At 39.0% G+C, this 18,458-nt stretch overlaps 1 protein-coding gene across 8 annotated transcripts in view; it reads right to left on the bottom strand.

The window, feature by feature from the left end:
* Positions 1 to 7,172: 7,172 nt before the first annotated feature.
* The window catches only part of LOC139135765 (uncharacterized), a 61,109-nt gene continuing 49,823 nt past the window's right edge, over positions 7,173 to 18,458 (bottom strand). For 7 of the 8 annotated variants that reach the window (XM_070703453.1, XM_070703456.1, XM_070703459.1 and 4 more), the window contains exon 2: positions 7,173 to 11,940. In XM_070703453.1, coding sequence (XP_070559554.1) covers positions 10,640 to 11,940 — 1,301 coding nt within the window. In that variant the 3' untranslated portion in view covers positions 7,173 to 10,639. Of the gene's footprint in view, positions 11,941 to 12,276; positions 12,396 to 18,458 lie in introns of all 8 variants that reach the window. The other variant, XM_070703452.1, reaches the window with a different exon arrangement.

Raw genomic sequence — 18,458 nt, 5'->3', positions numbered from 1 at the left:
ACATGTTAAAAGTGGATGTTGTTATAACTTTGAAATCCCTCTGACGTGCGCATCCTGTACTTCAATAGATCAGCTTATTTGGCATCTGTCCAGTAGGAGAACTGGAACATGGCACATATCTGTCAACATGTTTCGAAGGGGCTGTCTAATTGATCTTGCAGCAAAAAAATCCAAAAACATTTCAATTAAAGAGGCATTTTGCTTTCCGGGCATTATGCTCAACAGTATTCAATTTAATTCTTCCATTTTAGTGAAACCATCTCCATAACTGTGTCAGTTAAAACAACCATAGCCTGTTTTGCCTCTTTTGATAACAGATATGAATCAGACTTAGGAATAAGATCAGCCACACTATACGTATAGTGTTTACTCGGGCAACATCTGAAGCTGTCACTGCTGCTATATATGTACGGAAAAAAACTATTTGCGTGGGGACCTATCTCCGAATAGCAGAGTACATGAAACCGACGGCATTCCCAGCACGTTCAGACACAGCGTGTTATGGCTGTACGTCACAGCTACTGCGATATCAGACCATTTGCCTGGAAGCTTGCCAAATTTGCGGGTGCCCTCGGCGTAGTAAGTTGTAATCCGATGACGTCGTATCGTTTTCGTAAATATCCTTCACGGTCACCAGTTGTAAATAGAGCAGTACCAGACATGTTGGGTCGACTCGTCGATATTTTCCTCACTCTACTTCTAATTGGCAAGAAACACTTCTGAATGTAGGTGAAAGGCCCAGGGTCACTCGGAATGGCGTGCGGTCGTTGGCCGGTCTACACATGGTCAATGCGTTAACATTCCATAACTTCTGACCAAGTGAATAGCAAATTTACCGTAGATCCCCCTGGTGCAGCCTGGAGGATGATCGCGTTCAAGTACTGGTATGTTAAGACCCAGACTGATTAATTGAAAAGTTCATTTCTTGTAAAATTTCTTGTTTCGCGGAATAAGATGATGATGATGATGATGATGATGATGATGATGATGATGAAGACGACGATGGTGATGACGATGGTGGTGGTGGTGATGGTGGTGGTGATGGTGATGGTTGAGGTGCCAGTGCATCACCATCACCATCATCATCAAAAACAAAAACAACAACAACAACAACAGCAGCAACATCGTCATGACGATGATGAAGATTGTAAATATTAACGGCAAAAAGGATTCTAAAACAAGTAACAAGTACAGTGTACATTCTTTCCATCGTAAGCAGAAATACAAGCATGTCACGCGACTCAACTATGTCTTCAAGTTGCGATCACGCAATGAATTCTTATCTTTCATGTCAAAGTCATTGGTTGACTTCATAATCAGTTCAATCTAATCATGCAGGATGTACAGAGATAATTTTTTGCGAGTTCGTTGGAACAACATGGTATACGCGACGCGGCGGCAGTCATCCCGAACCTATAGGCATAGGTACTCCATCTGCAGCTCTGCAATAGGTCGACCGTGTCCACATATAACATGTCAGGGTGTAGAGAAGAAAAATACCAAGAGAAGAAACGGGGAAAAGAAGGTATCAAAACAGAGGGTTTGTTATGGCCAGGACTATACAAGTTCTAAATCACGATAAACCATGAAGAACTCAATAAAAATACTTGTTATCATTGAAGAATATATTGTATAAAACACTCTAATAGAAAAACGCAAGCACACAAACACATACATACATACATACATACATACATACATACATACATACATACATACATACATACACAGTCGTACAGTCTAAAAGACTAGAGGACAATCCTGGAACGGCTATTTAAATACGGTAAACCTCGAGTTAAATTTAAACGGTCTCGCTAATTGTAAGGACATCATTCGTATTGGGATGAACCACTGTTGTGGTGTGCTGGTATGTTGCGGTCTCACAGCCGGTTCGTTTATCGGACTCTGAGGCTTGCATCTGTCCTTCAACAACGATATCCGTTTTCATCGTTTTTCCCATGTTAGCCACTTGATGGCGTTATGTTGAACTTGCTGCATAAAATTGGTCAAACATGGGCTGAGAATCTTACTCTCACCAACAATTATAGAGCTTCCTAATGTTCAGTCGTCTTAATTCAATAGGAATTGTTAGCAATTCAGTAAATGATTTAAATTGGAAGATATTTCACAGAGGCCTAATCACAGCCAGCGCGGCCAAAACTTTTAATTTAAGTGATGAGAAGTGGTATTCTACAGTCTCAGCACTGCCAAAAATTGAAATATAATCCTTATATGTCGAATTTTACCGTTGATCAGGGTGAATCTATGTTAAGTATTTTATTTAAGGATCACCATAAAGATATTCACTACCACCTCAATCAATGTACCACAATACACACAGTATCAGGTATTGTGAAACAATATTTTATCTCTCCAAGGTCTGAAATATTTTTCATTAATACACTGTACAGCCTTATTTGGGAATGGGAATCTATTTACCAGTTACCGTTTAAATTAACCCTGGACACAAAATTACATGAATTCCAGTGGAAATTAACGCATAATATTCTGCCAACCAATGTGTTGCTTTATAAAATGACTCCACTCAGAGTTCCATCAAGTGCACATGCTTGTACATTTTTGTAAAAATGAAGAGGAGTCTCTCCTTCATTTGTTTTGTAACTGTAACCACGTAAAAGTTTTTTTTGGAATACCTTCATTGAAAAACTGGGAAAACCATTAGGTCTCAGGACCCCATTAAATCCTGGGCTCATCTTACTTGGTAGTTCTGATCTTCCGAAGCTTCTTAACTTTTTAATTTTGGTTGCCAAGAGGTATATCTACATAGCTAGATGTAACTCCAAGGAATTGTACTTCAAAAACTTTACAAACTTTGCGCAAAACATACAAAAAATTGAATTTTATATTGCAAACAGAAAAAACAAAATTGACATACACATAAAGAAATGGGGAATATACCTGCAAATAGTAGGCAAATAGAAAGATTCATTTAGGAAAGAGGTAACATGTTAACCACTTCATGTAATTCCACATTTCTGGCAGTAACGTAATTTTTTTTCCTTCTTGAAACGACTCGAATAAAAGCATAAATACAAAAAAAAAGTGATGGGAAATGCCATATTTGTGGCCAAGAAGAAACACTTGAAAACAATTTATTTGAGTATTATTTCTTTGTCAGAAAACAAAATTTTGATAACAATACCAATATCAAAAACATAAGCAATTGTAGGAATTGAAAATGATTATAGTGCAACATCATACATTACATATCGCATCTTTTGCAAAATATACAGTTTTGAATATAAGAAATTCAGCTTCTCTTGATGGGATTAAAGTAACCCTCCAATCCTATGTTATGCAATTAACATGCTATCTTTGTTCATGGATGAATACATGAACAGAGCTGAGGACTTTATCACAAAGTTTTCAAGCCTCGCAAGACTTGAAGGAGAGGGATGCGTCCTGAATGGATGCATATGATATGTTTTTTGAGTTTTTTGGATATTTTTCTTTCTCTACTCTTTATTTAACAGCTATTTTTTCAGACATGTTCGTTTGTTCAAAATATTCACAGTTATGGAGATTTGTTTTATTTGCCACTTTTTCAAAAAACATCGGCGCCACATCCTGTCGTTTGTACACAGACTCTCTCACAGCCACCCAACCTTGCAAGCGCCCTCAATAGTTGAGCTGAGTTCGATGCATTTACTCGGCTGGGCTAGTACCGTTGAGGGCGCATTACCACATGGTTGAAGATAGTTTGAAAAAAAAGCTGAGTAGCAAAACTATTAGGGGAGCTGTGAGAGGCTCTACCGTACACACCTACCTGAAACGTAATTTTCAGATAAGCCAAATTTCTTACCACTATTTCGGACCAATAATTCATTGCAAAGGTCTTTCAACGACCAGTATGAGAAAGCAACATGCACTATTATTTCACAATATATATTTGATACAGTGACTTATTTTAGAGATAGAAAAATGACAAGATATCTTTCCTTCTCATTGATGCAATTATTTTCCTGTATGTCTCAGGTTTTCTGTACAAAGATGCTTTTTTATGAACAAAGTAACAATTAAAAAAAGGCAGTTTTTGTTATTATTAGCTGTGCTTTTATGGTTTCAATGTTACAAGAAAAGGTCCTCTCAGACACTGTACACATCAGATTTGGCTAAAAAAGCTCTCTATGGCTCCTCAGGAGATTTAATTGGATGGTTGGCAAGTCTTAACACCCATCAAAGTTTATGATTCACTGCTTTTTCCTCTTTGATATTAATGATTGACATCCATTTCTGTACAACAGTTCAGGACACCTGGTTAAAGAGCACAGAAAGTGTGAAATACATTCACAGCTCATTCGAAATACAGCTCATTCAAAATGTACTGTATTCAAACTTTAAGATTGACACTTTGAAATTCCTATCTTACAACTGACATGTCAACAATTTCATTAAAACATAGAATGACTATTTAAAATATAAATATGTGTGAAACGTAAAATATAATATATATATATAATTTACGTCCACCTTTTGTTTTATCTATGTCGCGCGTGGGGGGGGGGTCACCCTGTTTTCGAAATTTGGAATAGGGGGGGTCACCCTGTTTTCAAAATTTGGAATAGGGGGGTCAGCCACTTTTTGACGTAGGCAAAAAATAATCCATCGGCTCCCCCCCCCCAGGCCGAAGAAACTGACCAGTCCCTTATGTGTGGATTGATGTAGTAGTCGTTTGAATTCGAACAATGTCTAATTTTCAAACAGCTTTCAGTTACAGAGTTCATCTGTGTTATCCGGAGAGTAAACTTACGAATTACCCAGCAAGTTCACGGATGATATTGAAACTTTCATCGGTAATTACCAAGACACTTGTGTAATTCATCTCGAACTTGATATCTGATCTGGCTGCATGGGCTCGAAGGGGCAAAATGTGTACTACACAAAATTACTAAAAGTATCATATGCAAAGTGCCATAAACTAATTCACTGGACGGCATTCCTCAATAAAACCAAGAGATACAACATGAGTGCACGTGAGTTATGAATTGTAGAAGGTATGTAAGTACTTTAAATACAGAGTTTTTATTTGTTGTTTTCTGCATATTATTATGCATATTAACGATTTAAGAGTGGGACTGTCCGTTGAGTTAACAGAAATATTTGTGGCAAAGTCAGCAGGTTTTCCCCTGATTGTATTTGTCCCTTGCCTCATTTTTATCAATTTTGATATCTAAAGAAATAATATCTTTAAACCCTAGATTCCATTCACAGTGTTCACACACTACGAACACAGTAGGGAATTACAAGTTTGTATGGAAACTATATTGATACCATTTTCATGTAACTGGGCATGGTATATGTAAATTCTTCAAATGACTTCTCATCCCTTATACTTAGTATCAATTAACATCAATAAGGTTTCTCTGTCTGAGTGAAGATTTACATGGACCTTTAGAAAGGAAAGGATGTTTTGAAAAATTAATATCAGTTTAAGGAAAGATTAATGAGAGAGGTAAACAGAGAAATTATCTGTGTCAAGTAATATACCCGTAAAAAACCAGTAACACAGAGACTAATAAATTTGATTGTCGGGTATTAAGTCTACAAGGGCCTTTGATATCAATGTTGGATTTCTCTCCCAGTGGTCCTGAATATTTTCTGCCGTTGAACGGAACATAAACATTTGTCGGAGAAATTCTTATCAAAGCAATATTGTCGGTCAAGCCTTGGGTGTGACAGGATTTTATATAACCAGTCGCGGGGCCATGTATATCATCTACACTGTACTCAGACATTAAAATTTTATCGAAAATTTTACTGAACTTTTACACTGATTGTTTGGTTTTAACAATATAAAATTAGCGTTTCCAAAAGTAACTCCGCTCAAAAGTCAAAAGTTTGCCAAAGGTGACCCTCTCACTAGCAATGTTTTCTAAAAATGACCCTCTTCAGATTTCCAGGCCCTCTCCCCCACCCAGTTATTACTAGAGGCTGCATCAATGTAATAAGAATTTCCCTATGTATGAAAACTGGCCACTAGAGGGCAGCATAATCACACACTGTGAGTCGTGCCAGGATCTTACTCGGTCCAATATATTGGCTTCCACATACACATGGAATGCAGTCCTCAACTTTTCTTTCCATGAATTCTAAATCTATTTGGACACTTCAAAATCCGAACTCAGTTTTGTTAAGCAATAAATGAAAATATAAATACAGTATCGGACAAAGTTAAACATGATTTCGCCATTTCAATTTCGGTACGGGGAGCCCTAGTGATTTCCTGTTGATGATGATATACATGTGGCAGTTTTGTTAAGGGGCAATTGCAATGCTTAAACAAGTCTAAGGCTAAAAATACTTGTCTATTTATGATATTAACGATGGAGACCAGTACGCTTTCATACAAATTTTGATAGCTTACCAATCGATGTAAAGATACAATTGACACAAGGTGGTTTTTAGTTCTGCAAATTTCAAGATACACCTTTTACGGCACTTCTCAACAAAAATCACCCTTTTAGAGAAATATATAGGGAAATGAGACCTAACAACACCCCTTAATTTTCAAAATCAGGGAGAGAGAGTGATAAAATTATAGTAAGCTACAGTCATGTCAATGCTAAATGGTAAAATGTGATTGTTCATATATCAGTGTACTCTATTAATATTGCCTTTACAAGCCAATGTAGCAACTTGCAGAAAGTTTGTCTTTTAGATGACGTCATTATATATAAAAATTTAATTTAGCACAGGCATGACTATACATCTGAAAATGTCATTTTACCAGATTTTAAAGAGGTCTTTGGATTTAAACGGTCAAAAATTACTACTCTGATCCGTTTTGACATTACAGTAATCGTCTCTAAGAAGTTACATTACGCCCTATGCCGAATTTTTTTTTAATGTTGCTGAATGGAAATTATTTTTGCCCGATGACTGTATGATGATCAGTCGATAAATTGCTTTACCGCTGTGTAGGTAAACAGACAAAAATGTGTGTATCATACAGAAATGGAGAAATGATCACAACACGCGTTTGTATCTTTTTATGTATGTATGTATGTATGTATGTATGTATGTATGTATGTATGTATGTATGTATGTATGTGTGCAACCATGCTATGCAGAGAAGGATACGTTTTATGTATTTACATACACGCACACATACAACAGCAACTTATAATATAGTATTAATCAATCAAAGCACATGATGTGTAAGGATGGAAACTTTAATACTCAAATTGACTATCACAAAGTTTTCTTTTATTGAAACAATACTTTTTTAACCTTTTTTGATAGTCAGAGGGTCTTTCACAAGTTCTTCTCGGACTTGAACGCCAAAGCCTCTTCTGCTGTCTCCGTCAAATTGTTTGACAGCACCGTAAATCTTCGACAGAAAACCCGTCGGCATGGTTACAATAGTTAAACAAAGTCCTATGAGACGTAAATCTTTAGGCCACATACGGGAAACAGTTGCATCGACCATATATACAAATATGCAATAGAAGAATGTCCATGTAAAAAGGATTGTCTTCAGTAAATACCTAGCATCCAATTTTATGAGGGATGCGTTCAGTACCCATGCTGGCCAACACGACGTGAATTGTTTTTAAGGTAGGACGCTCCTCGGGGACAGATATTCGGACTCACAAATTTTAACAATTCTTTTGATCTACCACAGGTAAGGGTTCATTTAAAAGCTCTTGACGTAAGAAAATTTTCACCGTCTTAGTTTTTCGAAAATTGGAACTTTTATTTTTCCCCATAGAGTGGACAAAGGGATGACGGCCAGTTTGAATTTCAAATATCGGTAAATATTTGATGGTCTCTTTCTCCAGTACCAAACTTTGCACGCTGGCCCCTGACTTTTAATCTTGATTTTGAAAGAGAATGGTCGAACGTTGCACTGAGGAAAGTTTGAGCAGAAGTTTTAGTCTTTCAATTTCGAGGCCCATGCTACCTTAAAGTAAGCCACTGTACATTGTTGGCGGGGTCTACTGATGAATATGTGGGTACTGATCTGTTGAGAACCTCACAGGGTTCATAACCTATCTTCACTATACAGACTTAAAGATCTAAGAGGCGTGCACCTGGCACTGGGGTTACTATAATAACGTCATAGTGGTTAGAACAACCCGTGGTAAATATCATCACAATTGTTATCATTATTGCTCGCGGCATCAAAGAAGAAAGAAACTATATACAGCGATTATTGATGGCACATTATAAAGATTGAAGATCAGTCATGGACTGTGGGGATGAAATTACTAGCCATGTCCCTTGTGATGGGCACATGTATTCGTTCATTCATACACATCAATTCACGAACCAGCGGAATAGTGTCTGTCAAAGCGGTCCTACTGGTCAACTTGTTGTACTGAAAATAGCCTTTTCAAGTCCTAGAGAGTCACACGGTAACGGGTAACATATTCCTGTTCTGGTGTAAAAATATCAATTGAGTTCTATGTGGCCTTGGAACTTTAATAGCAGATCCTCGATGATATCACATCAAAACGATAACCGTGGTCCTGCTGTCTATTTTGAGGCGACTATCAGTTAACGAAAACAGGCAAAGAACAAGCAAAGGTTGAAAAGAAGCCCTGGGAAAAGAAGTCATCTCTGCACCTGATTTTAATCAGATCGGCGTGACATTTACCCCTCAATGCGTTGGTTCTGTCGTTTAAGCGTAGAATGTACAGATGCTTACGTTTCCCTCTAATATAAAAGATTAAATAGCTTGAATTAATAATGTGATTTAATTTTAGACACAGAAGCAATTTTTTTCCTTCGCTCAAAGCAAACTTTCTGACAAACAAGGAAATATTTTTATTGCTTTGTATACAAAGAACGTATATGGTTTTGGGTCCCCCAGTGCATTAGCGGCGATCACTTTTGACTACAACATACGTCAAATTCTTTGCAAGGCATCTGGTGTACTGATCCACCCGCCGGTGATCTGAAAGTTCGTAAATCCAGTTTCACGGAAAGGACCAGTGCGCATGCGCACTACAGTCAACTGGCAACGATATGATAAACCACACATGGATCTTTTCATAATGGCTACGGTGTATTATTATATTAGGCGTGTCAGATCAGCTACGGCACTGAAAATGGAAACTGAGTAATACTGTGATAGAAATAACCTCTTCTAATTTGCACAATATAAAGACACTGTTATCGATTTGTTTATTTCAATGTAAATGGTGCGTCTGCGCCCCGGCGTTTGTTGTCTGTGACCATTAGTGAAACAATTCAATCGCATTACATGATGACTGGTCTGTTCATTTCGGAAGACAACGAAATAATTCTTCTGTCTTTTGAAATACTGATATAGATACCTTTGAAATGTCGTCGTTTATTTAGTTTTTACCTATATTTACCATCTTGGAGGTTGTGCCTAAGTCTACGGTTGGAAACGGAAAACTTTCTCGATCGAACTGATATCTATCATGAAAGTTCATATCAGGTTTGAGGGTGTTCCCGCATGTAAACTATAGAACAGTTAATAGTTTTTTCGTAGGGTCTATTGCCTGCACTATGAATATACTGTTAACGGTACATTGCAGGCGCCGCTACATTTCGTATGCATGTGCAATACCGGTTAAATCGTGAACACTATCGATTAGTGAAATGTGCGATTTAACTTTTCTGCGCAGTTATGTAAAATGCTCCATTGAGCAGACTGCTGTATTTTCACATCATAAGGACACCACTACCAGTGCCGGCCTATGAATGCGTTTATCAAAAGGTAGAAATGCTCATGTGTAGATTTCACCAAGAAAAAATACAATGCATTTTCTCGCTTGGTTTTTGCCTACCGGTCCGTCACAAATTTTGATTTCCCATGTACAGACACTGGAGCGGGCCAGCAGGGTCTGTGATTCTTGGCGTCTAATGAAAAACAGGCTAAACGTCACAAATGACAAGTTGCCTTCGCATAACTATTCGGTGTATAATGACAATTATACTAATGATTGGTTGCCTTGGGGTGTCAAGCGCGCCAAACCATTATGGTATATACAGAACGGGGTAAAAAACAGTTTTTAAACAACGTCAACGTTACATAATGTAATAAATGGGAACGCTGAGTATTATGCGCAGGCACTTATATAGATATGGTGACGTCATAGTCGAACTAAAAGGAAACATACCTCGAAGAAATAGATATCATTATGTCTCGAAATCGAATTATGTAATGCCATTATCTCCATGGTAATGCTGCCGGAGAAGTGTAAAAGCTAGACCCCTGACGTCAATGAACTGATCGGTACGTGTAAAATATGTAAACAAAAGAGCTGTATTTTTCCTCTTGAAATAAAACTCAACGACTTCAGTTTTCCAGTCGCTTGTACGCTTTAATATTGCATAGGAATTGGGTGACCTTATTATTGCAGAGGACCGTAATTTAAAATACCGATATTTGGCGTGGGTTTCAATTGGTTACGCTTGTGCATGGCGTTTACATCTGACCCCAACGTTCTCAAGTCTCGGTACTGGTCACGGCGTCATTCTGCACATGTAACAGCCAAGGAAGGGTTAGTGTTACCGATACACTTGAATATATGAAATAAAAACGTAAATTGAAAGATAGTCTCGCTTGTGTCTAATGCGTGAGTGCTGGAGATATGTTATCATTGGCTAGCACTCGGGATTGAAAAGTGCGACCACATTAATTTCACTCATTGTCATCGGCATCATCGTCATAACATTCATCGTCGCAGGAATCATCCGTAGTATCAGTGAAATGTCGAGGTAGAGTGCCTATTTGGAAGCATTCCTGTTTGTGTCCGGCGTCCCAGTGTAATTTTTGGCAGCTCTCGGAACAGTACCGACAGATTTTGCATAGGGAACACACTTTGAAGCGTTCTCTGAAGTCCCTCTGACAGCGGCCGCATTCGGCGTAGGAGCACCAAGTGATCATTTTGAAGTCCGTGCATTTCAAAGTGAGTCTTTTCTCCCGCGGCAGCTTAGCAACCAAGCTGCAATGGACTGTTTCTGGTTGCCCTAGCAACTGGGCTATCCTGGCTATCATCAGCCCAAGGGGCGCTACCGGCCGAACCGACCGCTGTGCGTTCTCGCGTAATATCAAGTCCCAGAATTTCATCAGGGCGCGTATAACATAACAGTCCCTCAAAGTTACCATGGCGGCCAAAGGTCCGTATTCGGCGATAAACAAAAGCGATTTGACACACGCCTCTCCCGTGGTTCTGTCCCGGCTTCGCCTCAACACTTCCACAATGGTTTCTATAAGACCGATGTGGCACAGAATATGCACATCCTCTTGGCGTCCCGCCACTAATAAACAATTTTGCAAGATTGATATCGTCGGTTGTTCGAAGAGTATCACTTGTCTCATCCTTTCATCATCATTTTCCAATCGATGGAGTAACCTTAAACCTCTCTGTAAAAGTTCGTTGAAAATCGGAAAAAGGTCCTCCTTGAGTCCGGAAATCCTCCTCAACACCGTTGCGTAAGGTCCCATCGTCCATAGCAACCTGATAACATTCAATACTTCAACCTCGGCATCATTCCTTGAAGTATCCTCAGTAAAGACTTGATCCCATTTGTCCATGAGTCGGGATAAGCAATATTCCAAGCCCCCTTCGGCGAGGCGCTGAACGACCTGACAGTACAAGTCTGACGAGGACAGCGTATCCAAAAAGTCAAGGATAACCGGCACCGTCTTTTGTTCCGCTAAACCACCGACCAAGCGTTCAAAGATCGCCCTGACGTGTTCCCCGGGATCGGAGGAGTAAAAATCGTAGTCCGAAAGCAGAGGGTCTTGACAACTATTTGGGTCATATGAACTCGTTGACGCCATTGGTAATGCATCGTCTTTGCCGTCCAGCAGTACCTCTGTTGTGGTGTCCTGGTTACCGTCGTCTGCTTCTACATTTCTGCTGAATTCCCGCGAGTATGGTACCTTCGGCAAGTTAGTCCGGGTCGGACTGCTTCTCGACGGTATGGACAACATACCTATGTAGAACGATAGATGGAGACATAAAATAAAAGATGCAATTACACGAAATAGTCATCGACAGTGAGTAGAATATATGACGGCGATCTCAGTGGCAGTGCAACTTCTCTACAATAATATCTACGTTGAGGTATTGTCAGTCAAATAAATAGAACAAACACACAATTGTAAAGACGGTCATGTTTCTTTTGTCAAACTCAATACGCTACGTTATTTGCCAGCTTTTGTCATGCTCCGCTAGACTAAAAAAGGAAGGGAAAACAGGTTATGCGAAATTAAATGTTATCGAAAATATCAAAATATCAGCGGAACGCCGGTGTGTTAGAAAAGCCAACCTGCGGGCGCCAAAGCGACGTAGCCGACTTTGCCGATATGCTGTATGATATCGTCTGTCCTTTTAACGCCTTGAAATGGCAGATGGAACATTGCTCCTCCACGCCAACCAAGCTATCTGCTGAAATAGTTATGATTAATATGTAAATTTGTGATATTGTGTGCGCTGTCCGTAACGTGAATAGAGATTCTCATGGAATTCGGTCAATTAGAAACACGTTTGAGCAATGTTCATTACTTTGGGCACTTAATTAAGTTACGGGTATGATAAATGTTCAGGAAAAAAAACCAATCAGCCACTCTCGTCGGACGATGACGTACACTTCAGCAGAAAATAACATGGCAGTACAGCAGGGACGCTGGTCACGTGATTGGGTGTCCAAAAACCACATAATTAAAATAAAAAACAAGCACGAAAACAATCCGCACAGGTACAAGTCCGTGGGCGTATGATAATGTGAGGTGAATAATTCGACTGTACTCTTGTTCATAAAAAAATAGAAAATTGCTAACCATGTGTTACAGGGCCAGTACCTTTAACATTTTTTTATTATTTAATTACTGTTCTTCTTCTATATGTCTTTTCCCACTTCCCAAAGCAACTATTTTGCTTGCCAACACAGCGTTTATACGGGCAGATAGCAATGTTATTGTGTATATTTGAATTCAAGTCCGGACCGGAATTCACTTGTTAACAATAACAATGCAGTCTTCACATGTACAGGCTGAGTTGACAAGCTGTATATTGTGTATCTCGACATGCTTTGGGAAGTAAAAGAAGAACCCAATAGAAACAAACTGGTAAAAAAATCCATTAAAAGTTACAGTTACTGGCAAGGAAGGAAACGATGACGTCATAAAGCTCCTTAGACTGTTTTGGTTACATTTCCTTATGTGTTCCCAATAACCCTTTCTTCTGTAATATTGAAATTACAAGTTAGTATGTCATAACTCTTTATGTACACGTTCTATTCTTCTATTGTTTTGAACTGTGTTACAAAGGCTCAACAGTTAATCGAGTTTAAATGAAGGCTAATAATAATTATAATAAATTTGAAAGACGCTTAGCTCTGACAAATTCATCAACTCTCATGTCCCTTTATCCTATGATGAATGTTCTGCAAGTTGACCTGTGACTTATTAATCTTATTTGTTCGTCCAAGTGACAATGGTTGCAAAGTCCGCTGAAATGTCATAATTCCAACCCAAAGTAAACAATTAACGGACAGTTACAATCAACATGACAGCTGAGCTAAAAGTTCAACAGCACTCGACCCCCCTGGGGTACATGGCAGCATTTTCATGGCAGATTATTAGTACTGTGGCATCATTAGGATTGGTTTCATTGTGAAAATGATGATGAGCATGAACATGATGATGACAGTAATCTAGTCATAATATTAACCAAACAAGATATTATATTCACCACTAGCATCAATGAATAGTATGTTTAATCGGGTATTTTACGGCGACGGGGACCTAGCCACATGCGACAGAGGTACAATAGTGTTGGTATTATTCGATGTGTCACATTGAAAGGACGATGGCATGCACATATGGTGTGTGTTACCATGGACTGCAGATTCCATGGTCAAATAGCAATTATTGCGCTGACGTGTTTCTTTTTCGAACCATCTATCATACTTCATCATCATCATCATCATCATCATCATCATGGGATCGGTCAGCCTGCCGTATCACTGTCAGTCCAGGTCAACGGGGCGTTCACTTGAAATGTAGCTTTCCATTAGTTAAGCTACATTTTGACTGGCTTTGTACGGAAAAAAGTAACATTTGTTCCATACTGACATGTGCAGATGATAAATGCCCAGTGGAATAAAGGAAAATGACGTATAGGACGTGTAACTATCGTATCACGAGATCACTAGCTTATAATTCATTGCGCAGTCTCAGTAAAAGACAGTGAGATGAAACCCATTGTGGATTTTAGTCAGCTATAGAGCAAATCGCTATAGAGTCGGGGCAGTTCACACAGAAGTCGGAGACGGACTCTTTCGATGGACTTGTTCTATTAAATTTTAATTAAAATTCCTAAATTTGTGTGACTTCCACGTATCTCAGGCAACTATAGTCCTGGGAAGGACCACGACATAGTTGACTGTTGCATTACACCTTCTTGCTATACGGTATACATATAGTGACCAGAAACATATCAACAAAATATAATATGTCCATGACCAACTGATATAATGGTAGACGACCTCCTTCGATCAAACATTATTATGATTGTTTATGAAAAGGAAAAAGGGGCCAAAGATTCTTTGTTAACTTTGCCTGAAAGTCGCAGCAATGGGCCGTTTATAGAAATATCGAGCTTTGAGAATGTCAGTAATACATGATGGCAAACAGAAAACGGAAAGGCACGTGAAGCGTCATCGTTTAAGTCTTTGAGTGATTGACTTCCGAGTCTGTCAAACTCACCCAGGTGCTCCAGGATCTACAATACAATGAAAGTGTGAACATCCGGGTGTCCGCCTATGCGTGTGATTTGTCACGCGTGCACAGACGATTCACAAAACTGAAGTGTTTTCCGACTGAGATGATGCATGGACCAGTCGTTACAGGCAGAAAATCTGAAGTGAACGTTTGTTGGTGGCAATGCATGGAAATATTATTCGTATTCTTGAACCCAGAATGTCGCCTCTATCGCTCTACGGGTTATTATGGTAGAAACATGTTCTTGTGCAATAATTAAGGTAGTAAGCGTCTCGTAATACAAAGATTTAAACTCTGCTTAAACTTTCTCACTGAAACTTTCAAACCATGATTCCCTTTAAAAATCAAAAATAAAATCGTGTTTCACCATGCAAATTTGGTACTATGGAAACGAATTACGTTAACGGTAATTCAAAATGGCCGTCACCCCTGTATACTCTACGAGAAAACTTAAATTTTATATTTTTACAAAACAAGACGGTGAAAAATTTCTTTACCCAAAGAGCTTCAAAATGAGCCTACAAGTGGTAGATCAGAAAAATACTGTAAAAATTTGAGAGTCCGAACTGTATCCTCGAGGCGTAGTCTCCCTTGATCTGAGGTAGAATTCGGACTTACAGTACTTTTCTGGTCTGCCGCTTGTTGGACTTATTTTAAATTTCTCGCAGAAAGAAAACAGTTTCACCGTCTTAGGTTTTGAAAATTTAATTTGTAATTGTTCACCATAGTCTACATACAGGAGGCGGCCATTTTGAATGTTAAATATCGGTAAACGTTAGGCATTTTCTTTATTACCAAAAGTTGTAAGGTGACCCCTGATTTGTATTCTTGATTTGGTAAGAGAATGTGGAAAGTTTCATTGAGGAAAATTTGAGGTTTAGCTTAAGTCTTTCACTGTCGCAGCGCATACTACCTTAAGTCGAAGGTCAAACCAAATATGCTACGATAGGACTTCACGCACACTTTACACAGTTTCATAATCAAGCACTAAATTGGTAAAAATCTGTCCATACATCTATTACAAGATGTAAAAGCATGACCATGATCTCACAAAATGAATAAACACAATATCAGTGAATAAGCATCAGCACTTCATGGCTAGACATATTATAGCTTAGTTAATAAACGAATACCAATATTTCTAGCTCCATATTGCCAATGTACCATTTGCAACTTCTCTTTTTCTCATTGCCCTTTTGTGGCATTAGATGTGTATTTGATGTATAATAATATGGCAATAAAATGAAATGAGATGAGTTCATTAAGTGTACTAATTTAGGGATGCTGAAGGCTTTCTATCAATTGCAAGAATGTTCAGTAAATTGAAGACGAGGGTGAGATTTGTGTCAGGAATTCAACTTGGAATTTTGAAATCACTTGATCTTTCCTGATGATGACAGGACAGTAAATTACTTCCATTGGCATAGAATATTAGCTATTAGCAATGGCTTGCTCTTGGCCTATAAATTAAAAGTGAATTCAGCGTGAGCGACGTCACAACAGTTCATCCCTGCGCCCGAATGATGCATCTAAAAGCACCGTTACCACCTTAAAATTGTAGATATTCATATCTTTCACTCAAATACAACTGTTACCTACTACGCCGATACTGAATATTCATGATTAGCATTGCCATGATAGAGCTTGCCGGTCAGTCATAACGACAGGTATGTTAATTCCCTGACCTTGGAGGTGTTCCAGCTTCCGCTGCACGAAGACCTCGATTTTACATCATTTTCAAGGTATCACTCCCTTAAAGGGATGTGCCGCCCAACCTTCGAAAGGGGGGGGGGAGGCGGCCAGAATGAAGACAGTCATTCAAAACTAGCACATACAGGGCCTTGAAGATTGTCGCTATTTCCCACTAGCAGTATATAGACGAAGAAGAGTATGAGTATTGAACCAACATGCGAAGTTGAAGTCTTAGTTGAGGCTTTTTAAGTAAATGTATTCCGAGTATCGAGTCATGTTTAAATTTACTCTCTGTCAGGAGTTAACGGAAACGCCAAGAACCTTCTTTTGAGTGTCTCAACACTATCCTCTTTTGTAAGATCATATTAATGATGCTATTAATGTTAATGGTACAAAAGGTATCAATATTTATGATGAATAAATGTTGTCACGGACTTTACATTGACAAGGTGTTGATAATTATTGTGCACATCTATACAGATACCCATGTAATATTAAATGAAATTTACAGTTTATGTGCTAGACACCTTGAAATAAGTCCTAAACATTTGCTCTTACGTCACTCAAAAAATATTTTCTTCCATAATTAATGGGGTAGTCGTGCAATTTTTTCATCAGAGGAGCATAGTATTACTTAAACTTTACTTTTTTTTATTTGAAGTTAACAACGATATCTCTTATGAGACCGGTAATTTGCGATTTTAAAAATCAGAGACAGTGACAAGTTAACAACATGTATCTCGGCAGGTTTCAAAATCTGTCCACACTAGTTGTTGATCAGAGAGTAAACTTAGTGACACGTACGATTGTGACTGGTGCGAAACATTTGTCCCCAACTGGTATATACGCCGTAACCGTGCTTCAGGGGGATACTGCGGCAGCGCTCATATTGCCGCTTGTCGGAAATACCTGTTTCGATGCAATGTAGAAATGTAGAAATAGTCTAGCTCTCACGTAAGACGAACCGGATAGTGTCTTCTCGTTCATGTCGAGAAATCCCTGAGTCCAACGTTACCCATAGCATTCAAATATGCAATATTACGATTTCATGTATACCTTATACGGTCGAATTTTGACAGGGTCAGCTTGAATTATCATCACACATTAATTCCGCTGTTTCGTAGACGGTCCCTCTGAGCACGGGTACTCGTTCGCTGGGTAGTCTGCTAGATCGATCGACTTTCTACTCGATCTATCGATCCCGTTCTCGATCTGCCCGTTAGGTTGCAGTGGCGGGCAGATCGAGTACGGGAACGATAGATCGAGCAGAAAGTCGATCGATCTAATGAGTAATAGACTACCCAGCGAACGAGCGCCTGTGCCACTGAGGTAGAGAGGTGGGAATGTGGTTACAAGTCACGTTTATAGGTAACCATGGCCATACATTCAAAGTTTAACTTAACACGGGTTCTGTATCATGTCACCGATAGGTTGGCCGGTCTTTGCAGATGGTGAAGCAATGGAGACCATGGGCTGACCGGCCATAGAGTACACACCGTCATGTACGTTTAGATTACGCGGATCGGATAATTCAAGTAAATGCAATGTAAAATGGCTGACTGTGAGCTCGAGCGAAAAGAGGAAAATGTTGATTGTTAGTCGTTACCAGAAGGTACGCGAGGAAAAAGAATTAAATCGGGCCGCCTGTCGCGGTGGTGTTATATGAAGGAAATTCATTCGGAAATATTGGCGACTGTCCATTCCCCCTCTGCTCTGGTCCTGACAGAATTTCTCTAAAATGATATATTATGCCTTTATATTTCATCATTCCTACCAGCATGTTTCGATATGCCACGCCGAGAATGTTGCAATGTAATCAGCGTGGGCCGGTCTAGCTTTTTTGTGCCCGTATGTACGTTCATAAAGTTGTCATATCGAGAACAAAAGCAGCCGTGCACCGTACCTGACAGTTACAGAATCCGCAGCCTTCGCTCATCCATGTTACCGTAGAACCAATGTGTTCGTAACTAAATCCATACATTTTACAATGTCAAAACCACGAACCACTTCTTCCCTTGCGGCTTTTGCAATATTA

The sequence above is a fragment of the Ptychodera flava genome, chromosome 6, assembly GCF_041260155.1.
Source record: "Ptychodera flava strain L36383 chromosome 6, AS_Pfla_20210202, whole genome shotgun sequence".
Lineage (NCBI taxonomy): Eukaryota > Metazoa > Hemichordata > Enteropneusta > Ptychoderidae > Ptychodera > Ptychodera flava.
The sequence above is the reverse complement of the archived record's forward strand: the minus strand, read 5'-3'. Positions and strand labels throughout refer to the sequence as shown.